The 23,231-nt window shown below is 40.6% G+C and overlaps 3 protein-coding genes and 1 long non-coding RNA gene across 4 annotated transcripts; 3 read left to right on the top strand and 1 right to left on the bottom strand.

The window, feature by feature from the left end:
* Nucleotides 1-343: 343 nt before the first annotated feature.
* On the top strand, nucleotides 344-8,155 carry LOC125886322 (uncharacterized). The gene is made up of 6 exons (XM_049572435.1): nucleotides 344-522; nucleotides 973-1,520; nucleotides 1,629-1,772; nucleotides 4,316-5,833; nucleotides 6,316-6,400; nucleotides 7,799-8,155. The coding sequence occupies exons 2-5, from the start codon at nucleotides 1,017-1,019 to the stop codon at nucleotides 6,397-6,399; spliced, it is 2,250 nt and encodes a 749-aa protein (XP_049428392.1). The 5' UTR covers nucleotides 344-522; nucleotides 973-1,016; the 3' UTR covers nucleotide 6,400; nucleotides 7,799-8,155.
* A 1,470-nt stretch (nucleotides 8,156-9,625) lies between these two features.
* Nucleotides 9,626-14,183, bottom strand: LOC125886500 (group XIIB secretory phospholipase A2-like protein). The gene is made up of 4 exons (XM_049572751.1): nucleotides 13,133-14,183; nucleotides 11,124-11,212; nucleotides 10,546-10,711; nucleotides 9,626-9,751 (listed from the first exon to the last, which is right to left on the bottom strand). Exons 1-4 carry the CDS (start codon nucleotides 13,395-13,397, stop codon nucleotides 9,633-9,635), a joined length of 639 nt encoding a protein of 212 aa, XP_049428708.1. The 5' UTR covers nucleotides 13,398-14,183; the 3' UTR covers nucleotides 9,626-9,632.
* LOC125886501 (uncharacterized) lies at nucleotides 9,648-13,119 on the top strand. The gene is made up of 3 exons (XR_007449034.1): nucleotides 9,648-9,778; nucleotides 10,473-10,736; nucleotides 11,109-13,119. It is a non-coding gene; the product is annotated as an uncharacterized LOC125886501 (long non-coding RNA).
* A 1,293-nt stretch (nucleotides 14,184-15,476) lies between the features above and the next one.
* On the top strand, nucleotides 15,477-23,201 carry LOC125886019 (zinc finger CCCH domain-containing protein 6-like). The gene is made up of 11 exons (XM_049571920.1): nucleotides 15,477-15,891; nucleotides 16,014-16,092; nucleotides 16,421-16,777; nucleotides 18,342-18,455; nucleotides 18,601-18,716; nucleotides 18,836-18,944; nucleotides 19,043-19,176; nucleotides 20,010-21,700; nucleotides 21,784-21,897; nucleotides 22,004-22,099; nucleotides 22,403-23,201. The coding sequence occupies exons 1-9, from the start codon at nucleotides 15,809-15,811 to the stop codon at nucleotides 21,858-21,860; spliced, it is 2,760 nt and encodes a 919-aa protein (XP_049427877.1). The 5' UTR covers nucleotides 15,477-15,808; the 3' UTR covers nucleotides 21,861-21,897; nucleotides 22,004-22,099; nucleotides 22,403-23,201.
* The last annotated feature ends 30 nt before the right edge of the window (nucleotides 23,202-23,231 follow it).

Below are 23,231 nucleotides of genomic sequence, written 5' to 3'. Positions count from 1 at the left end.
ACCGGCTTCCTCAATAACTTCCACTTCAGTGTGGTGTGGTGATGCCAGCATTACTACACAGGAGTAGAAATATATGTAAAAATGCACATATAACAACAGTCAGTAGTGGACTGACTGAATGTGGAAAAAATTTGACATTTTGTTGAAATTACATTTGTTCTTGAAAAATCCTAGGCTGTTCATCTGTTCTGTAAATGGGTAAACGTTAAATAATGTATTTGTACATCTTTACACTAAAAGAAAAAGGGAAATTTTGATGTGCAAATTTTGAGGTTTAATTTATAGGTTATTATACAATGGTTTTACTGGTCTGGCCCACTTGAGATAAAACTGGATTTGATGTGGCCCATGAAATAATATGAGGAATTATTACTGCTGTGTCGTTACTCCGTCCAGCAGGTGGCGTTGTTAACAACTCCAACACCACCGAAGCAGTGAGGGCATTCCTGGCCGCTCACCTACAGTTGAAGCTATTTTTCAACACTAACGGTTGTCGTTGCTTGTTTCTAAAGCTCACTAAAGGTCAGTTTTGTCATTTTATTACTCAAGTATTTCATTATGAGAAGTAAGAGCCTTAAAATAACACTTTTTCCGTGATACGTCACAGGAAATGACAGCTTGATCCTCTGTAAACAGTCTGTTAGCTGCCGAGCTAAGCTATCTAAAAACAGCAGTTAACGTATGTCAGTTTGGCTATCTGGTCGGTCTTAATTTGGCAAATCACTCATATTACACCATGTTACCGTGCCATAGAGGACACGCTTTGTCTTCTCTCAGAAGTAGCCAGTATTTAAGCCGAGTTAAAGTCTTTGGTACTGCAAGAAATGTGTTAGTCGCGACGAGGGGGCTTGTCCAAAAAGCAGGTGATATTTTCCATTAGACGAGGTTACTGTGTCGTCAGTAAAGTGACGGACTGCACACAGGTTTGTTGTGATTAAACAATACTTTCTTCACATTGTTTCCACTTTACAGGGAGTGCACTGGCTGCATAAACCGACAGAGAGGCTGGCTGAAGGATGAATCCACTGGACTGGGATGCTTACAGAACACCACAGAGAAATCTGCACCCACATCACCCCAGTGATGTTAATAACATCATGGAGAACACCCCAAGAACTAACAATAAGTGGGACACCTACTGTGAATACTCAAGACACACTGTTGATGAAACACATAGCAGCATGATGGGAGTGAATGTGGGAAGGAGGGTGATCACTCCTCCCCCGCATAACTTCTACATGAAGGAGCCAGAAGTGGAGGACCCAGATGGAGAACCACTTGAAATGGATGAAGAGGATCCAGAGCTGGCGAGGAAGCGGAAAGAGCTCAGAGAGATAGAGGAGCGGATAATGATGAAGAAAGCCTCTATTGCTTTGAAAACAGTTGAACCTTTTGGGAGGAAGACGACACCTCCAGATTATCCCCATAATGAACAATCAGCCACATGCAAACATGCATCTCTGAAAGACAGGGTGAATGAAATTTTGCGGCAGCGTCATCCTCCTGGCTTTTTCTCAAAGGTGAGTTGCAGATTGATAGATCAGATAATCAATCATACAATGCTTTTCAGTTTGTCTAGTGCTTCCTGGATAATATACTGAATACTGTGTTTCCGCCTCTTTTTTCAGGTCCACTCACTCAGAGAGAGAATAAACTCATCCAGCCTGAGCAAAGGTGGTTTGCTGCAGGACAACCATCTACTGAAGCTCAGAGTGAAGGCATTAATGAAGCAGAGATGTAGTGATCCGTGTGTTTTACCAGAGAGCAGAGAGGTTTGTAATATTTTTGCCCTTTACTTTGCAGAAAATAGCCACCAGCTTCATGTTATATTTAATAATCAGATACATAGATTTCAAAATATTCAAAAACTACAATAAAAAACCAAAAACAAAATCACACAGGAAATTTGTATGTTATATTAAAGTTGAGTATATTTTAATAATCATCAAATATACCCATCCATCCTTTTTTTTGTACGAAGGCTGCATGACATTAGGAAAACATGAGATACGTGATAACGTTGTTGAATATCATAACGTTATTACTTGTGATAAATTAATGGCTCTGCCTTTCTGCTGCTTTCAGTATACTACTAAAATACAACAAAAGGCATGTTGAATTAAAAAAGTGAAAGGGAAATGTTTCCAAAATTCAAAATCATTCAAAAGAATGATAGTCACGTTTTAAAGTGCATTTTACCTGATATTTTCAACCAATTAAAAAATTCCCGAGTGCAGTATTGCAGTCTTTTGCAATGTGTATATTGTGCAACCTGACATTGCCATGGCAATTTAAAAAAAAACCCAAAACAAAACAAAAAGGCCTTTCGATACTCACTTACCCTGTCCAGGGCTGCTGGGGGCTGAGACCTTTCCTAAAATACACTGGTTGTGAGACAAGGGACACCCTGGACAGGGTGGGCCATGTGGTTAACTCATAATACACAGACAGTCACATGTCTTAGGACAAATTTGTCATCAAATTTATTTTTAGGAGAATGAACATAGAAGATGAACATAATTTCAGGTTGGTTGTGGTTGAAACAGAAATAGACAGACAGTCTTATACATACCAAAGTCTGTCACAGTATAAGATTGGCATTACTGAAAATTAGAAGATCTTTTCTAAGTAAAACCCAAGAAGAATGATGGGATTTGAGTAATTATTGGCTGTTTTCAAAACCACCTACCACATGAAAGTATGCTTAACTCCATCATTGTGTTTTTAAGTAGTGCCAAACTGACTGTTAAAGTGCTTTGAGTGATCGCCAAGATCAGAAAAGGACTATATAAAGGCAGTACATTTACACCTTTGGCAGAGATGAATGTTGTGGTTTAATCTCAGTTAGCTTTTTTAAAGTCTAGATCTACCTCCTGTCCTGCGGCCATCCCTAAATATGTTTTTTACCACCTCAGATAATTTTTTTTCGTTCCCTGGGATGCTCTCAAGTTAATTCCACACTCTCATTCTCAGACTGTCAAATATTGTAGCGGCCTCAAAAAACCAGAATCTGTCAGATAAGTTCTAGAAAAACATCAAGAAAAAAAAACCATTTGGGCCAAATCATCAAAGTTTGATAAGTGAAGTTGCCAAAATAGAGGATGATATCTGATATCATAATGTAATTTGATACTGTAGTCAAGATATGAATCCTCATTTGGTAGAAACTCAAAAAGGAAGTGGATTAGAGCAGGCTTTCAGGTGTTGATGTTCTTTTCTGACTGTAATTTTGACTTTTGGTACTCCAAGTAAAGACAGTATGGAGTATGAAAAAAGTTGTGTGGTTACTATAAGTTTTTGTTAGGAATACACCGAAATGAAAATTTGTGGCCGAAGCCAAATAACATTAAACGCTTGGCCGAATACCGAATATTGTTGTTTAGTTTTTCATTAGTTTTTGCAGATGAACCCCCTCCAGATTAGTGTTGTCACGGTACCAAAATTGGATCCCACTGTACGATACCAATGAAAATATCATGGTTCTGAGTAGTATAAAGATACCACAGCGAAAATGAGGCAGATGTGCCTTTTGTCATTTATAAAAAGATAGATCACTTTTCTATTATGGGCTACATCACTGATATTTCAATGGAATAAATTACTTATTGACTTATTCATACTTCAAAAACAGCATCAATGAGTGATGAACATAGGAGGGATCAAAATAAAATAAATAAATAAAATAAGAATCAACCAGCCACCCTCCTCCCCTTCATAAGTAAAGAACAGTCCCTAAAGTGCGGTGAGGTTTATGGGCCGTGAACGGCTCGTTTCTCCTCTGACACGTCACATACCTGTGTTCGGCTGGCTCGGCTGTTCAGGTACTTCTGGGCAGTCATGACGCCAAGAAGAGGACATTATTGGAGCCGACTTATCCGTCGCCGGTAAGCCGATGGCCGCCGTATTTGACAGGAATACATTACTGTCTGTGTCTGTGACCCCCGTTCAACCCACAATCGGTGGGATTCGCCTTTCGTTTCTGCTGCTGGTTGAAATCTGTAGGCTGCTCGCACAGCGTGCTGAATGATTTAAGCCTATTTTGCTCGCTCAAAACTATTGTGCGGTGACGGGCGGATCGCCACACTGCCGACATTTTACTCCGCGTGTCATGGCACGCCGTTTGATTGTGTTATCAAAACGCCGCTATTATTCGGCCTTGCTTTTAACTTACTCCACGGATACCGAATGTGTATTTTTTTGCAATATTCGGCCGAATATATTCGGTTACCGAATATTCGGTGCATCCCTAGTTTTTGTTTTATTAAACTAATGTTTAAACAGAAAGTAATGTTTCTGTATGTCTGACCCTTCCCAGGTCCCTGACGTCACGCTGCCTTCCCCTAGTCAAAGCATTACTTCACTAGCCACAAAGGACAGCGGCATCAACGAGGGTTTCCAGCGCTTCCTCAGCGTGCTCAACAAAGGCGTGGACATGGACTTCCTCAGTAGGATTGTCAACGATGACAGTGATCTTCCGTTAGGTGGAGAGCTCCTGAACGTTCAGCCATCTGCTGTGGAGAACAAGTCAGATTCACCCTTCAGGAGGGAGAACCAGCAATCAAATTGTGGAGCCTCGCTGCTGGGCCACTCTCAGACCAACAGTGGAAAGAAGGTGACTGACCCGCCCAGTCAAGAGCGAGCCCTCAATGAGAGACATTCCCTACCTGATGATGCAGAGAAGAAGAATGACAGACATTTTAGCTCCAGTAGGCGATCCAGGTCTCCCTTGGCAGGGAAGAAGAGGACGAAGAAAGAAGACGAAAAACCAAAGGTGAAGGAGCAGAGTGAACAGCTCCAGAACATCCTTAAGACTCTGGGGTTGAGCCTGGAAGTGGAAGAGATGAGTAAACTCGCAGACCGGACTCAGGAGAGGCTGTATGGGAAGAAGCATGAAGACACAAGCGCTAACAGCAGAGAGGAGCAGGAGAGTCAGCAGAGGGGCCCCCAAAGACATTACAGTAACTCCTCCTCTTCCTCCTCTTCCTCCTCCTACTCAAGGTCGACTAGGTCCAGAAGCTTTAGTCCCAGCCCGTCTCGCTCCCGCAGCAGAGATAGGAAACGAAGGTCTGATCGCAGCCGCTCGAGAGACAGGAGCAGAAATGAACTGAACCGCAGAGACAGTAACCAGCACTGCAAAGAAGAACAGAGGTACGGGGAGAATAAGATCTCTACTTACGAACATCCATACCCATCGAACCAATTGTATCCACATCCCCAGCCTGCTGCTTATCCTCCGTATCCAGATTATAGTTTGTCCCAGGACTCCCAGTATACTGCCTACCACAGCAGCACTTACAGCCATGCTACAGAGTCTTACTCGACACATACTCAGGGTGCCATTGCTTCTCCCTCTTATCCTAGCAGCTCTCCTTATCCACAAAACACCTACCATCAATATCCACGCCCTGTAGTGGCACCTCACTTCATCTACCCTCGTCCGAGCATTCTAGACGACCTCAATTTACTCGTGAATCCAGACCTGTCTACGAGTGAAGGCCAAACTGGGTCCGTCTCTGGCCCCCGCTGCCTGCAGGTCATCAGCACTAAGCAGCAGACAAGTGAAAGCTGTCTAAAGGGACTCACAAAAGGCCATAAGAGGAAGGGGAAACCAGAAACCTGCTTGAAGAGGCAACGCACACGGTGGGCAAGGAGAAAAGAGATGATCAAACAACGAAAAATACAAGAAAGAATGGCAAGGCAGAATCTAAATCCTGTGGAGATTGTGGAGGCTCCACAGCTCAGTGACAGTGAAGGTGACCCTGAAGCCGAGCAGCCAGAGGAGGACAAGCGGCCGCCAACAGAGGAGGAAGTAAAGGCGAAACTGAGGAAAACGGTTGGTGGATTATTAGTTTTGTCAGCTTCCTTAATGCATCTCATTTTAGGAAGTTAGGTTATCAAGGTTTTGACCGGGATATATCAAAGACGGATTTCAATTAAATTTGAGTGATAACAACAAGAGATACACTTTATTTTTGGATCAGGGCCTCATCATATATTCAACTGTTCTGCAGTAGTGTAAATCAGTGATGTCACAGTGTACATTAGGAAGCTTTATAAGTTACTGTCAAGTCCTACTCTGAGGTTTCTCAGTGTCTTAAGAATGGTTCCTAGATGCTTTCTCAGCATTTTCAGACACAGAACTTTTGTGTTAGCATGTTAGCATTTTCTCATGGAGTGCTGTGCCAACCTATTGATAACACATATATCCTGTGTTTGTATGGCGACATTTGTGTTTTGAGACAAGCGATCATGCTACAAATTAAGATGTCACAATAGTTCTACATTTTCCAACCACTGTTATTCTTTTATTTCTAGCTTGAAGCATTTAATCAGAAGGTGAAGCAGAAAGTCCCACAGTCAGCGAACTCTCTGACCTCCAGTGACCAATGGACGAGTTAAAGTAAGTAAGCTGAAGAGTGAGAAAACTGATTGTTTGACATAGTGTTGACAAATGTTCCTACTTGGGACTGTTTCTGTTTTGTAAGCCCTCATCGGATGACATGTTAGCCAGTTTTCAACTCTGATAATTTCCCAGTATCCATATGTGATGATACCAGTTTAACATGTATTGTGTAAAATTTGTTATGCTCCTTTTGAGTGCTATAAACAAAATCAAGCCAACGAAACATCACAGAATATCTTTCTCTTCCTTACTGAAATCATATTGTAATAATATAGAATTAAAGGGGAACTGGTCCAGTATTGGGGAAAAAGCACTGCAGCTGGAGGCGGTGGTAAAGGCTGCAGTGTAATCACTCAGGGCAGGTGTGCCCCATCAATTTACGTCAATTGAAAGTGCGTGCTTTTGCCACTGACAGGCTCAGATTTTTATTACAGATGTCTAACAACATTATGGAAATTACGTGACAGAGAAATTAAAAGTTTTTCCGTATGTTTCACTTGTGTGCAAGTGTCGCTCAAGGAGAAGTCTTGTTCTGAAATCTTGCAGACCTTTTCACACTGTCAAAATCAGCTAAATCTTTTAGACTGGAAAAATACTCACATTCTGTTCTCTAATACAAACTATTACTGGCACTCCTCTCTTCAACTCTCACTCGCGAGTCCAAAATTTTGTTCCTGCAACATGTCACCTCTCATGAGATTACAGAACAAGACTTCTTGTTGGTGAGACTCGGACATAAAACAAACTGTGACTGTGAACAAGCGACAGGTAGGAAAAAATGATAAATTTCTCTGTAGGGTCCTTTCCATAATGTAACCCACTCATAACAACAATCTGAGCCTGTCAGTGGCAAAAACAAGCACTTTTAATGGATGTAAATTGACATGTTTGAGCCTGTTTCACATCGGAACACATCGGAAAATGGAGCCCAGGTGGAAGTGTAGTGGCTAAACTGGCCCAGTGCTGGCTTCCACTGCTATGAATGAACCACTTAAGTGATTTCTTGCACGCGCATACCTTTGTGTTTTCTTGCGATGTATTCTTCGGTTCTCTGGTAGTTGACAGAAACCTATTTATTTACTAGACTAATTTCTTATGTTTTAACATTATGTGTTGCGTTAAGAAACGTAACACCTCCTGTGGTCCAAACACACTGATCCCCACACCTGTGTGTCTTTTGTACTTAAAGGATTGACGTGACCCATCACCAATTCTAAGAACGTTGACTGCCCCCTTGTGGTGTGACAGCAAACAAAAACACCCATATTGGCTCCAACAGGAAGAATACTAGAGTTTCCCTTTAAAAGTCCATAACAATGAAATGAAAATGTTTGAAACTGATTGAGTAACTGTCATTTGGTCCTCTGTGCTTGTCTTTGTTTTTCTTTTTCATAGGTCTGTGGAGTGTCAGGACTGTCTGACCATTTGAACCTGCTGTGAGCCCTGACGGACCATCTGGACCTCATGTTCAACATTAATTATTTACACATGCAGTCAATAGTGTTAAGGGACCATTTAGTGTTTTAGTTGTATTTTCCGATATGAACTGAATCATCTTCGAACCCTAACAAGTAAATATTAGGTTTGTCAAAAGATTATTTTTGTGCCATTAGTCTGCAGATTGTGTTCTGACAGGTTTTACTTGTTTCTGTTCTATATTTCTGTAAATGTCACTCCTTTATAACTCTGCTTCTATTTAGCCTTTTGTCTCTGGGTGCTGTATAGATTTGATTAAACAGAATATGTTTTGCAGGCTTTGTCGTAAATATATCATTTTTAATCATAGAAATGGTCAGGTCCAGGCACAGGTGCAGATTTCAGGGGGTGGAAGCAGGGAACATGTCATGTGCATTTGTCTCCCCAATTCATTTTTCATTCTTCTTCACTCTTTAAATTGGTGCATAAAAGTTCACCAGAATGCAGAGAGTTAAGTGTTTGATGATTTAAATTTTCTGGTGGAGGACTTCCCTGATCCCCCAAAAATTACATTTGTGTCACTCCACCAAATTGAAACTAACTCTACTCCAGGTGTTTTGCATTCACCCACCAATGACTGCTCCCATAGTGAGTAAAGTCTTAAAAGAATGTAATTTATTACTGTACATTTAAAAATAATCGCCCATTAGAGATAAATTGTAGTGAGTTTTGTTGATTCCCTGACATTGATCTAGTGCCATTAACAGGTCAGGGTTTTTATTGGAGGTCCAACAAAGTTATAGGAGTAGGTGCTACATCGGTGGAGTGCTCTTAAAGGTAATCCTGACCATGTCTACCCTGACACACTTTTAGTTTTGGGCTGTAAGTAGAACTTAGGCAGAGAAAGGATGGCTGGAACTGACCAAAAAAACAAGCTGAGCCTGACAAAGTTGAGCTACTGATGTAAATGGAGCCATGTTTTACAGTAAAGAGCTAAACCTGAGGAATCTAAAAATCTTGTAAAATGGTCAGTGTGCAGTAGATTAGCCCTTTATAAACCAACTCCTCCTTTCCATGGACACCACTTAACTTTTTCACTTGTTTCAGAGCTTTAGCTCAAATTTGGAATTTTTTAAAAACTTATTTTGATGCCTCATTAGCTCATTCAATTTCCGTGACAATCAGTAACTGCTTGCTCAATCAGTGTACTTAACTTAAACTAAAATAATTGCATCAGAATTTATATAACTGAAGAATATAAACTTCCTCCCAAAATACCAAGGACAGGTGGTAACAATAGCGTTATATTATCACAGTTTCCTCTCCAATTTTGCATTAATTCCGAATTTCTTTTGTAGTATGAATAATTACGACATTAATTTTTTTACTTGTATCTGCACCAAGTGCTCTAATAGGGTGGATTAGCTAATGCAGTGATGTGAGATATTACAGAATGCTGTTAGTAGTATACCATGAAATGAAACAGTCACATCCATGTATGTGTCAATAATATTTATTCACACCCTGCAGATATTTTTTGCTTTTCCACAATCATGCCTTTTCCACCTGTATTGGTGCTAATACCAACACTACAGACAGCATTGATGCACCTCTGCAAACAAACAAATACAGTTTTGGCTTGCAACACAGCTGAACTTCTAACAATAACACCTACATTTTGCTGCAAAGTAAAATAACCAGAACAAGAACTTCCAAATAAATTACTCAAGTAGTCACACAGCAGTCCTTGCAAAACCATAATAACTCACAACTCCTGATGTGTTGCTCTAGTTGATACTGTTTTTAACGGGAGCTAAAGTTCATCTTTCTCCTCTCCTTGACAGTAGCACGCTGCTCTCTGGGCGTTCATGTAGGGTCTGCAGCCCAGAGTCCACACTGTGTTGAACAGGGTGTCTGCTACTGTTTCACACGCTGAGGAGACAAAAGTGACAGAGACAGGTGAGACCAGAGCAGTGTGTACAAAATAAGGTAATGCTGACATTTTCCTGTAACCTGAGATTTACTCATCATACAGTTCATTTCGTGGTTAAGGGCATAGGCATTCTCACCTCACCTGACAACATTTGGTCAACACTTTCTCATTAAATCAATCTTCTAGTGGCATTTGACCTGACAAATTCCACAATTAACAGCTTTCAAAATGTGTGACCCTATTTAAATGAAATGTTAACACCATATTCGGTAACAACTATCAAAATAAATGCAGTCAAGTATGATAGAGGCAGAGGAAGTGTAGCTGAAAATGTCTTTGCATGCATGTCCAAAATGATAGGTCACAGGAAATGTTGACCCATCAGACTCTGTGACCTATTATAATAAATTATGTGATAAAGCATTTGGGTCTTTTTGGGTCTCAGAATCGGATGGGTCACAGATTTTGGTTGAACACCAGTAACAGCAAACTTTTCCAAACCCACCTGTTTTTTTTTTCCCAGAAGGGAAATTCACTGATATCACAACTGGTCATCATGACATCATTTTTGGCTGTCACATGGGTTTCTGTAACCCTAACCCTAAGTCAACTCAGGCCAAGCTAACAGTTTCAAGTTCGGTATGCAAATAGAATGTGTACCCAAATCGTTTTAATGTTATTGTCAATTTATTAATCATTACAACTCCTTAATTATTATAGGTAAAGTTGATGAAAATGGGTGTTTGCTCAGTAACCCTTCCCTGGATGAGATAAAGGTTAAAACGTTACCAACCTTCAACCTTTGACACGAAGCCCAGGCTCTTCTTGAGGTCGGAGCAGATGCTGTGGAGGCACCAGCGGAACTTGGAGTCGCAGCGGTACTTATTGGAGCCGCAGGTGTCGTAACACATGTCCAGCTGATTGCAGCACTTGGTCATGGCGGGGATGCCCATGTCCATCTGGAACACAACAAACATGAGTAAGGTTTGTATCCAAGTGTGAGGGGGGTTCGCAGATGGTTAGATTTGCTGTATACTCAAAATTCATTCAGTTATTTAGTCACATGTAGACTTCTCTGACCATTTAGGGAATACATAAAGTCCCAGTAAACATTTGTTGTTTCCCATTATTCTGGCAATAGTTAAATCTTTGTTAAAAGTTTGAACGTGGGGCTAAGTTGAGATATTATGGTCAAGGGGAGGATCCAAAGCAAAATAAATCCATGCGTCCCTCTTCCAAACCCCAATAATTTTTGTACATTCCCTCAGAAATGTAGATTCATCTTTTTAGATCCATATGTAAAAAGATGAATGAACTCCCAAGTTTGATAAATCTACATTCATTTGCTCTGAACAGATGGAAGACACGTACCCCCTCTGGAATAGGAATACCAAAGAAGTAGGAGCTACATCCATCAGGTTCTGGCATCTGGTATCCAGGCCGAGGAAGAGGAGCTTTACCTGAGGGGTGAAGCAGAGCAAAATATCAAATGTAGGTCATGTTTCACAGCAGGTCGGTGGCAATGTGCTGCACTGGCTGGGTCGATAACCATGTGGGTTTAAAAGTAGATCTGTGTTAGCACATAGGAACAAAGGTCAGTTATTTGGTTCATCTTGTCAATAGGCACATCCCGTAGTCCCTGCAAGAAACCTCTGCTATCATCTGGTCACAGTCCATGCACAGGCCCTCTTGCAGATGATAACAAAGATGATAAGTACAAGATGCAGTGTTGTAGTTACCTGTAGTGCTGTTTATCAGTCTAGATTGTTTTGGTTTGAGTTGCAGAGTGTTGGAGATATCGGCTGTAGAGATGTCTGCCTTATCTCCAATGTAATAGAACTCGATGGCGCTTGACTTGTGGTGCTCAAAGTGCCAGAAAACATGTTTGAAAAACTCAACAGCAATGTCTTTTTAGATCAAGATAATCCAGACTTTGTTGTGAGCAGTTTCATGTAGGAACTATTTTCTTTCCATTTAAACACACCCACCAACCCTATCACTATGCAGAAGGAGGTGTGCATTAATTCATGGATCAGAGGCTCATGCTCTTGCCTGCACAAAATATTAACAATTATGGCGTCTTCCTGAGCTGTACTGTTAGCAAGCTCAGTGGTGCTAGGTGAGCTAACAGTAGATGCACGCTTCCTTCTGCGTTGTGATACATTTGACAGAAAATAGTTCCTACATGAAACTGCTCACAACAAGGTCTGTGGATTGTCTTGAGAAAGCAGGTCATGAGATCTGGAAAGAGACATTGCTGTTGAGTTTTTCAAATTTATTTTTTTGCCGTATTGAGCACCACACGCCGAGTGCCATCTAGTTCCATTACACTGAAGAGAAGGCAGACATCTCTATGGCGGAAAATATAGAAAAATATGTGTTCCAGATTCTGTGGTGAACTATTCAGAGCGTAATTAGAGTTTGGTTTACAATGTTGCATCATTGTTTCATACAGGCAGCGTCCAGACTAACCACTTCAACAGTTTGTGATGTAATATAAACATTATCCACGAAGTATATACTGCCATTTACCACACAGGCTAATTTACTGAAGAGCAGTAGAGAAGCATTTGTTCTGCCTGTTCCCGGAAAATAATTGAATTAAAATTTTTCTTGTATATTTAATAGTAATTATGCAGCTATAGAAACATTGTTTGGATAAATCAAAGTAGAATTGTGAATATTTAAATCAAATTGAATTGGAATTTGTTTCATTTCTGCATTTTAATTACTGGAAAAAAGACAGCATCAACAAAAATGACAATTCTAATGCAAGATTTTACTTTCTCCACTTATAATACAAAACAAATGTTAACAGATGAGGGTCTAGTATATGCATATGAACATTCTTACAGTGCCAGACCTGGAAATTAAAAGGCAGAGGAGGCAGATTATATTTAATATCTAATATCTATAAATTTGGCCATTTTCATCTAAAAATATAATTAAGTATTTTGTGTTTTCCCCATGAGCTTCATCATTATCAGCAGTGGTGTAGTGGAGGGTACACACAGGTATATGGGGTATACCCACCGCTTTTTCTGGACTATAGAGGAGAGTATACCCACTTTGTCCTCAGTAACCTAGTAGTACACCCATCCCGTCAATTTCAACTCCACCACGGGTTATTGGAGTGGAAACATCATCACCTGGAGCACTGGAGACCCAAACCTGGACTAACTCGAACCAATTCCACTGCTTGTTATTATCAGTGTTAAGCAGAAGCTGTAATGCATTTCCTCCTTTTAATTAAGATCGACTTCTATAATGTCTTAAAAGACAAACAATCAGTGGTGGACCACACTGGCAGATAAGTATCAGTATCTTTCTCACCCTGAACCACACTGTGTAATGCCACCTCATCCATTTAACCCACTTACCATATCGACAGCGGTATTGGCACACTCCATCACGTCCTCCCATGAACTCCAGCATCGAGTCAAAGTAGCTGCTCACTGACTCAAAGCTGCCTCTGAGGGAGTTCATTCCCCAGTCCCCACTGTCATCCTCCGTGCCATCAGAGGCCTGGTCCGGTGCCAGTGGTGTTACAGTCGCAGCTGGGTCCTCAGCCTCCTGACTGACAGCACTGTGGATGAACAGGCCCAGCAGGAGCAGCAGAGGAGCGATAAAGGCCCAACGGGTCATTTTGTAGCTCAAACAGCTCAGTATGAACAGTTAGATCCCAGAGACTGAGAGGAAACACGCACACTCACAGAGGCAACGCTGAACTGTCTGCATGACCTGAACTTTGATCCAGACATAGGGATAGCCTCATATGTGGAAGAACAAAGTCCAGCTTCTATCTCAGCTTTTTTGCTTGTCTGAGCTTATCACCCTCCCTGATTGATGTGAGGCAGAGTGGACTTGTTCACCATTCAGCCCGGGGGATTTAATTTATTTAAATCCCATTCAGTGAATTTAATGTAAAATCAGAGAGCGTCACCAATTTGCTGGTTTCTATGGGTAGTGAATTCATGTGCAAATTGTCTGTGAAATATAAGCAGATTAATGGAAATACCTCCTGATACCTCTCACATCTGGTAGAACTTGCTACTGAAACCTCAGTCACCAGAAGTTGTTTTTTTTACGAAGACTTCACTATTTTTACGAGGGATAGTGCCATGAAAAGGGGTTGTTTTTTTACCCAGACGTCACCACTTTTCCTGCTGAAGTAGTGCCACAATAAGCAGTTGTTTTTTACAGATGCATCCATGACTTCTCCACCCACAACTGTGCCACCCATCCATAGTTTTCAAGCCCAAATACAATCTTTTCCTAACCCTAACAAAGTGTGTTTTGTGCATAAACCTAACCACATTGTTGTTGAAATGTAAAGAAACATAAAGTTTAAATGTATGTTACATAATAATGTTCAAATGTAATGTATCTGTGATTCACAGAAACATACGAGGCAAACATTTTTTCAGGTGTTTGGGCTGCCAAACTAAGTCATACAAGCATTTTTGGGTAGTAATTACATACTATTAAGGTGTTTGGTCAATTTAATAAAACATATTTGGTATGAGGGTGTGTAGGTGTCCAAAAGCATGTTTTTAAGTTTTGTTTTTTTGTCTTTTCTTACTTGATTTTTTGAAGTTCATTGAGGTCAGAGGGGGTGGAGCCTGACTCAGGTGTTCATAGAGCTTACCTACCCTCAATGTAGCCTACCTGCACTTGTCAAGCCATGGGTAAAACCTTTTCTGTGACTACACATCAGTGTATTTGCTTAACCATCTGAATGCAAGACCTTGTTATGGGTTTGTGGTACAAACCAGTCTATTAGTCTATCATTGTAAGTCTGTATCCACATAAATCTGAACGTGTTTCATCACAATGATGAATGAAGATAATAGTAATGTGCCAGCTCACAGACACTTGGCACTTCTGTTTGCTAAATATTGGAATTTTAGCAAGGCAAGGCAAGGAAAGTTCATTTATACGGCACACTTTATCCACAGAGGCAATTCAAAGTGCTTTACATATAAACAGATAAAAGAACAGAGTATAGAAAATGAAAAGATTTAGAAGTACAAAATTCATAACAAGGGAGACATTACAGCAAACTGACACTCATCACATGTACAACTACAAAGAGCATGACTGTCACGAAGAATATGTACAATTCAATATTGGGAAATACAACAGTGGCCTAAACAAATAATAATCACCTAACTAAAACAGGTGGAGTTCAATATAGGCTGCAAAATCAAAAGACACATAAAATAACATTCAACATATTTATAGTAACTGAGATATGAGGCGATGTACTTTGGCATTTTTGTTTAATTAATACACTTTGAAAGGACTTTAATATAATTTTTAAAGTGTGTAAAATTTGGATAAGTCTCTTGCTATTTGATAAATGGATATGATACGACTTTTACCAACATAAGATTTGCTAAACACAATGATGCACTAGGTCAAATTTATTGGAAAAAAAAAAAAAAGAGGGTAAGTGTGCAGCGATGGGTGAAAGAGACCGGAGGAAAACTGGATTGGGAAGGGATAAAAGGATACTAGAAACAAGTGGAGATAAGGTATGGGAAACTCAGAGGGGGGGTGGACTTCACAGGAACCACAAAAATTGTTTATTAATTGTTTATTAATTTATATTTTGCATTTTATTTTTTAGATTAATGTAAACTAGAGCCTGTTGTACACACTCCGCTCCGGTAGGTGGCGGCATACACCTGGAACTTAGTACTGCAACCCCTCCAGGAAGAAGAAGAAGAAGCAGAAGAGGAGGAGGGACAGGAAGAAGAAGTGAACGTTGGAGTGACCCATGTGAATTACAGTTTACTGTAGTGTAACTCAAGCTTTAATGTATTTCTGCACGCAAAGTCTGAACAGTAACGCAGGCTAAAGACGCTTTGTTTTGTTTCTAGTTTTATCGTCTTTTTTTTTTTTTTTTTACTGGCGCGAGGCAGCGTTTTCTAATCACGAGGACCCTCTCGTGTGCAGGTCGCTGTGTAAAAGTTTGTTTACGGTCTCATCCTCACCTATGAGTGCCTTGCTGATTTTTCCACAGTAGGACTCAAGTCACTAATTAAAACAAAATGGCTTTCGCAAACTTGTTCACGAGACTTTCTGCTATTGAAGAAAGTGTCACGAGCCCTGGTCCACCAGCCTTCACACACAGGTATGTAACGGTTGTTAGCCGTTAGCCACTAGCTTTGAGATGGCTTTAATGTGTTTGATGGAGTAGCTCGTTTAAATGGCCTTAATGTACATAAACATTTAAAACTCATTTTGTTTTTACAGGACCGAGCCTGAGAGTGGTAAAAGAGGTAATACCAGGAAGAGGAAAAACCAGACTGAAGCGATTGGCCCTCATAACAAGGTCAGTTGAACTTAAGCTTAAGTTAACACCACATCTGTGTCCTTGTTCCAACACAGTGTATTTTGTGTTTTGTCATTGATATTGTGGACTAAGTGTTAGTAAACCCCTCTTAGTATTACACAATGCAGGTCAATTCAACAGCCCCTCAATGTTACATTAGACAGCATTCATTTTTATCTTGGTCTACCTGCAACTGAGTGTAATTCAAAATTAAATTATAAAGGGTTTGTGCTGCGTGTCTTACCATACTTGAAAGGATTATGATGAATCTAACAATTCTTACAGACATGTTTTTGACATTTTGTTTCTGTGCATTTTCTGTTAACAGAAGCAACATTTCCAAGCCCAGACAACCAGGAGTTTTAACGCTACACCCTTCAAAGATGATGACTCCAGGACCAGACATCACCACATGCGTAACACTTATAGTGAACATGCACGTGATGGCATCACCAAAGAAGTGATACATAACCGCGGTGGTAAAGCTGGCCACAAAGGTCAGCAATACAAAAATAAAAATAACTCGAATGTGAACAAGCAACAGCAGAAAAAGAAGCAGGAGGGGCAGAAGAATCCGCATCAACATAAGGATAGATGGAAAAATACCAATGGAGGTGGAGGCCATCAGACTAGACCTGCTTGGAGAAAAGGTGGAGGAGATGGCAGAAATAGAAATGACAAGCAGGTAAGTGAGACACCTAGCTGTGTCGTCAGAACAGATATTATCTATCATTAAGTTATCTGTTGCAGTTTGAATGAAAGGACACTTGCATTATGGCCTCCTGCTTTTGTGGCAGAAGAGGCATTCACATCAGTCATTTTGCATATCTAATGATAACAGGGCCACGAATGGGAGTAACAGTCTCCAGTTCAAATCTGGCCCGTGACATTTGTCGCATGACTTGCCCCCAGTGTGGGACAGTAGACAGGAGTGGTGCCACAGAGGCTGAGCAATGTCCTGCTTCGGAGGGGTCAGCAGCAAAACGTTAAGCCTTATAAAAAGACCTATATCAGTTTAAATGTACGCTGTATTTGTAATAGGTGGCACAGTCGTGCAGCGTTTAGCATTGTCACCTCACAGCAAGAAGGTTCCTGGTTCGAACGTGGGGTGGGGGATCCCTTCTGTGGAGTTTGCATGTTCTCCCCATGTCAGCGCAGGTTTCCTCCCACAGTCCAAAGACATGCAGGTTAATTGGTGACACGAAATCGCCTGTCGGTGTGAATGTGAGCGTGAATGGTTGTCTGTCTCTATGTGTCAGCCCTGTGATAGTCTGGTGACCTGTCCAGGGTGGCTATGGAAAATGAATGAATCAATATATTTGTAATATTTTTATTGTTTTATGTTGCTGTCAGACAGTGATTTCCATCAGGGAAATAAAGCTGTTATATCTCTTTTTAAAGCCTGACTCCATTGAGAAAAACAGTGATTAACATTGCTGAACACAGAGCTACTGGTTTACCGCTGCCTCGATCAGTTAGTTGGTATTATCATGTGACTTTGGTGTTTAAAACAGTTAGTTCAGATTAACCAAAGTCACATGATAATACCAACTAACTAGTTGAGGCAGCAGTAGACCAGCAGCTAACAGCCTAGTTGGGGAACTGAAGCCATTAACAGTTTCCATATTGCAACAGGCTGTCTGACTTAAAGGTAAAGCAGTGAAAATACTCTGAATACAGCGTACACTTAAACTGTTATGCATTTTTTTTTTTAGGTTGGACTTCTTTAGGTGGCTAATATACACCTTGCTGCTGCTCTTGTTCACAGCAATACATTGTTTAGCTTCCGTGTCAGCAATCCTGGCGCTTGTCCAAACTGCGAGCACACCGACAGACATCTACTATATGTGATACAGTGACTATGGATAAGTACCTCATATGCCCCTATCTCATTATTATGAGTCCATGATAATGAAACACAAAACACAACAGCATAAGAGGCCCAATATTATCTTTAAAATACCCCCTTTACAATTTGAAATTAACAGAGCCTTCCAAACTACTAGCATCAGAAACAGTAACAGTATTGTTGTTATTGTACTTCATTGAAAGCTACAGGCATGTCTTAATAATAACTAGAGGTTTAATTATAGCCCAGTCGGCTTTCCATGAATGTTGCTGTTGGTAGAAAATAATCACAACAACAAAGGATGTGTGTACAGCAACATCAAATATGAGACCCACACACACGTTTATGTATTAATTAAAATGTCTGCGAATCTTATTGTCATGCTCTTCTTTCCTCTCAGGATGTCCAAGAGAAACGTACAAGGACAATGACGCAGGAGTTCAAGGACCAGAACGCTGTGTTGGTGAATGGGCGGCTGGTTTGTCGGCATTTCCTTTATGGAAGGTGCATAAAGGCAGGTTATGTTTGTTATGTATATTCGTATGTCCAAGAATTGACTTGTAGAATACAAAAACCTCATTATTCTGTCCCTTATTGATTGTCATTATAACTTACACTGTAGTGCCCTGGCATTGCTGTCTTCCCTTTACTGCATGCAGGATGCTGAGTGCCAACTGGAACACATTCAGTGTTACAACGACCTCATCAAAGAAGCTTGCAAATTCTACATCCAAGGATTCTGCACAAAGGGGGAGAGCTGCCCGTACATGCATAATATCCTTTGGTTGAACAGTAAATAATTTGTGTATCTTTATGTCATAAACTCATTGCAGTGATTAGTAAATTGCTATTGTCCTGAGGCTGTTGAACAAACTTCCTTTACTCAGCTGCACAGTCCTTTCCCTGCAAGTTCTTCCACAGAAAAGGAAATTGTTTTCAAGGAGCAGATTGCAAGTTTTCCCATGATCCACTGAATGACGTCACCACCCAACTGTTGAATGAGGTGCATATGTGAAAGTCCACTCAAAAATTCTTGAAATGTTTTATGTGCATTTCTGTGTGCTAAAGATGACTGCATGTCTTTGCTTTTTCTCATGACAGACATTAAAACGGGACAATGACCTCTATGAACTTTCAAAGAAAGCTGAGCAGGAGTCGTCAGGACCGCCACAGGCCACAGATCCAGAAACTATAGAAACAAGTAACACCGCTGATACACTCCTGCAACCACTCAGGTATGCACATACAAACTTAATAGGGATGCACCAGTTGTGAAATTCGGGGTTGAAACTGATGTTTTTTTGGTCATTCTTGTTGTCATTTATTCCCCTTTTTATCCCAGGGAAACAAAGAAAACTTCATTATTAAAAGGTGTTTTACTGTCAATCAGTCCTTCATTACACTTCCTTTGAATGGGACAAATTCAACCACACGTTTATGAAACAACCTTTAATATAACGGTTTCAAAAGCCAGTTTACTATATTTAGTACATCCTTATTACCTCTCTAATATCTATTTTATGTTATCATTATAACATTAATAACCTTGTTGTTTAGACAACTGTATGTATTCTAGTTTCACACCCAAAACTGAATTTTACAAGACTACATTTGAACACATCATGATAACATTAGAAGCTACCTTTGCCAAATATTCATTTTTACTGAATAGGGCTGGAATGCATCATAATGTGACTTAATACAGCCTTGTTAGCTGTTAGTTCCAACCACTGGCTGCTAACAGCTAATGTTAACTAGCTCTCCTCCTGCCAATGTCAACACGGATTTGTTGTTCACAATGTTGCATTAAGAGAAAAAAAATGCACCCTGATGCGTCAATAGTGAGTCTACTACATCGTTTTGTCCTGAAGTTGTTCAGGAGAAGATCTCTGTTCGTCCCAAACATGTTTTCTGTTGTCCCCAAGAAATTGGTGCACATCTAAAACTTGAACTTACCTTTGTGGTTCTGTAAATATATATAAGTGTAATTCTTGCATAGGAAGTTGTCTAATTAATCATTAATCCTAGTCATGATATGAACAGTTAACATTCAGCCACTATTTTTCAGGCCCAACTTTTACAACAGCGCAGAAACAAAAGCTGAGAAGGAAACCTTGGTATGTGAGACTGAAGAACCGGCTGATATCCTGGAGGAGGCTGTCTCACCACATGCATCAGATGCCGCAGAACCCCACATCCCCCCGTCCAGTAAACATGATGATGAGGAGCCAGTTTGTTATTCAGTTGCAGCAGTGCTTGGACCTCAACTTTCCAAACCTTTCCCTAGTTTGTTTGGAAGTCTAGAAGCTCAAGAATCTGGCCCTCTGTCTTCTTCTGAAGTCACGTCAGGCTCTGCAGCCCAAAGCGAAGTTCCCTACTCTGTGGATGCTGTTCTCAGGTCTTATAAATCAGTGGAAAATTCTACATTTGGCCACAGACCTACCTCTCCTACTGCACTAACTGTATCCTATACCCCAAAAACTGACTTTAAAGAGATCACTGACTTGCATTCTGTAAATACAAGACATGAAGTGAACAAATCCCAGGAAAAAACATTCAAGAGCCTGCCATCCCTCCAAGTGCACACGGGCCCAAGACCTACTCAGGCCTTTAAGGATTACAAGAAACCTGGTGGCAATACGGCAGAATCCCTGAAGCCTGCTCAAAGAAGTGCTGATGAAGTCAAGTCGGAGTCCGCATCCTCTGAAAGCAAAGGAGATATGAAAGGAAGCATGAACCTGCCTGTGGATATTACTGTAAACTGTAAAGGTGAAGGTGTTCCTCCTTTGGGACGCACTAATGAGACATCTACTTCCAAACATCCTGCACAGTTGAGGCCACATCACTCTGTTCTGACACTGGGCCCACAAGCCTCAATAAAGCCATTTAATCCATTTTCAAGTTTGCCAGAGTTCAAAGGTGGAGCTGCTGTTCCTGTTGAAACCATCACCAGCTCCTTTGAGACATGTGATTCTGCAAACTCTGCCAGTCACCATTTTGCAGCTAAAAATCCCACCAAGGTCCATCTGGACTCCAAAAAGACACAATCTGGCCTCACACATGGTGCACAACATCATTCAACTGAAATCGCAGCACAAAGCAGCAGCAAAGTGACACATTGTGGTGATTTTGCAGTCCGACATAAAACTCCCCTGAAAACACCCTTTCGTAGCCTTTTTGCAAGCCCAATTACTGACACTCTGCAGCCTAAACACGATGCTATATCAAGTTCCTCTCTTCTTAAATCCTCCTTTCCTGCTCCACGGTCTGCAGATGTCAAAAGTAATCGTATCAAAAATGCGGTTGAACCTGACAAAGCCTCCACCAGCTCCTTCCTCAGCCTTTTTGCTGCCCCTCTCAGTGCTCCTCCTCTCTCAAGCAAGCAGACACAACCAGATGATTCAAGGACTTCCTCCTGTTCTCAGAAGTCAAACCAGTCAGTTGATAACACATCTCATTTATCAAACTCCAAACGAAGGGCTTCTAATTTAAAGACACCTCTCCCACGTCAGGGTAGAACTGATGTCAAAGGAATCTCTCATTCGCCAAGATCCCACGATATCTACTCCAATCCTAAAACGGAGAATGAAGACAGTTCAGCTGAGCATATGAATAAACCTATGAAGCAGCTAGTGAATCCCGTCTCCAGCTGTGCGTCTGATTCTCTCAGTGAGACATCAACCAGTCCAATTCCTTGTGATGACGGTCCACCTGCAGCCCACACTAATCAGCAGCAGCCCGACGTCTCATCCCACAAAGGTAAGGACATACAACACACTGTTTACAAATACTAATGTCAAATGCTGATTTGCTGCTGAAATATATATTTCATGCCTTATTAGGATCTGAAAAGGCAGCCGCTGCAAATTCAGTCCTGAAGAGTCTCTTTCTGTCCCTGAGCCCGTACCAACAGGACTGAGAGCATCAGGACAGTATTCACATCAGTGACCCTTCAGGTACGCTGCTTATCCATCCCTGTGAACAGACTAATAATATTATCCACAAATAAAATGTTGTCATCCTTGTAGCACTGAACAGTAATCTCTTTTGACTGCACTGCAGAAAGTGAGAAGAAGGACAAAAGCAGCACAGGGTGTGTCTTTGTGAAGCAGCAGCAAAAGAGTAATTATGAGGAAAGTATAAAAGAAGCAGCTCAAGGTAGGCAACTTTGTGTACCCATGAGACATGCATGATTCCCTTTTACTCTTACTTTATTTACTTTCATTAAGGTTTACAGGATTCTCCTGGAATGCCGTGTATAGACTAATCAAAAGTAATGCCTCTTAATCATCACTTATGGATTCTGTGGGGTTGATTTTTGGAATTTCTATTGCCCAGATGGCCCTAGCTCTTTGTCTCTTCAGTCTGAGTTGAGTTGTATTCTATCTTTTCTCTGGATGGTGTCTGACTTTGTGCCTCTTTCTCCTGCTCTCCTGATTATTGCTTTAAATTGCTCCTCAGACTCAACATTTCCAGCCCAACAGTCCAGTGAGAAAACAGTTGCACACTCAGCAGAGCACCAGCCCCCTCTTCAGACACCATACATCTCCACAAAGACTCCACAAAGGAAACAGGCGGCTCCACCCTCAACAGTCCAGGAAAGCCTGAACCTCAAGTGAGAAACTCCGGCACACACAACTTGCTGTGCAAACCAGTGGATTCTTCTGATACAGAATCAAAGTAGATCAATGGGAACGTGGTGGCCACACCACTCAAGGACCTTTTTAACACTTTAGACAACACGGTTTCCCACTTCAGACATTAAATTGTATTACTTTTAGATTAAATCACACTAATAATCTTGATTAATTTTTGCCTTGGGGCCAGTTAGGCTAACCTTGTTGTGAAGGTGCGCATATTTAAATCTATTTAAAAATCTATTTAAAATCGACATGCTTCTTTGTCTTGTTTTTTTGTGCAGTTTTTATGACTTCATCTCTGTGCACTGTCAAAATTGTAATCATTTAACATTAAAATATTTTAAATATATATATAAAAACAAAGTATTTGTTCTTTGCTATTAAAAAGAAAATAATATCCTAGAAAATAAGAGTAAAATATTCTACATCGGTGCTGCATAAACTTCATGCACAATTTTGCCTTTTGAATTTTCCTCTGAATTTTGCAGCTCTTGATGGCACTTTTTTCTACGTACATTTGTTTTCTTTGTGCATAAAAATTATAGTTTAATTTAAATTGAGGATTTTTTAAGACACTGCATCAAAATCAATCCAGCTGTGACTCTGTAAAGTAGCCACCACTTTCACTTTTGAAAACATCAAAAATAAAG

Source organism: Epinephelus fuscoguttatus, linkage group LG3 (genome assembly GCF_011397635.1).
Source record: "Epinephelus fuscoguttatus linkage group LG3, E.fuscoguttatus.final_Chr_v1".
In the NCBI taxonomy this organism is placed as follows: domain Eukaryota; kingdom Metazoa; phylum Chordata; class Actinopteri; order Perciformes; family Serranidae; genus Epinephelus; species Epinephelus fuscoguttatus.
Note: the sequence above shows the minus strand (reverse complement) of the source record. Positions and strands in the feature narration are given on the sequence as shown.

Excerpts from the sequence above, each read along its gene's own strand:
- LOC125886322 (XM_049572435.1), top strand. The coding sequence starts at position 1,017 with ATGAATCCACTGGACTGGGATGCTTACAGAACACCACAGAGAAATCTG. Across the intron at positions 1,521-1,628 it reads CTCCTGGCTTTTTCTCAAAG|GTCCACTCACTCAGAGAGAG; the intron begins GTGAGTTGCAGA and ends CTCTTTTTTCAG. Across the intron at positions 5,834-6,315 it reads AGGCGAAACTGAGGAAAACG|CTTGAAGCATTTAATCAGAA; the intron begins GTTGGTGGATTA and ends TTTTATTTCTAG.
- LOC125886500 (XM_049572751.1), bottom strand. The coding sequence starts at position 13,397 with ATGACCCGTTGGGCCTTTATCGCTCCTCTGCTGCTCCTGCTGGGCCTG. Across the intron at positions 10,712-11,123 it reads GTATTCCTATTCCAGAGGGG|ATGGACATGGGCATCCCCGC; the intron begins GTACGTGTCTTC and ends GTTGTGTTCCAG. Across the intron at positions 9,752-10,545 it reads CTTCGTGTCAAAGGTTGAAG|CGTGTGAAACAGTAGCAGAC; the intron begins GTTGGTAACGTT and ends TTGTCTCCTCAG.
- LOC125886019 (XM_049571920.1), top strand. The coding sequence starts at position 15,809 with ATGGCTTTCGCAAACTTGTTCACGAGACTTTCTGCTATTGAAGAAAGT. Across the intron at positions 16,093-16,420 it reads CGATTGGCCCTCATAACAAG|AAGCAACATTTCCAAGCCCA; the intron begins GTCAGTTGAACT and ends TTCTGTTAACAG. Across the intron at positions 18,456-18,600 it reads TTTATGGAAGGTGCATAAAG|GATGCTGAGTGCCAACTGGA; the intron begins GCAGGTTATGTT and ends TACTGCATGCAG.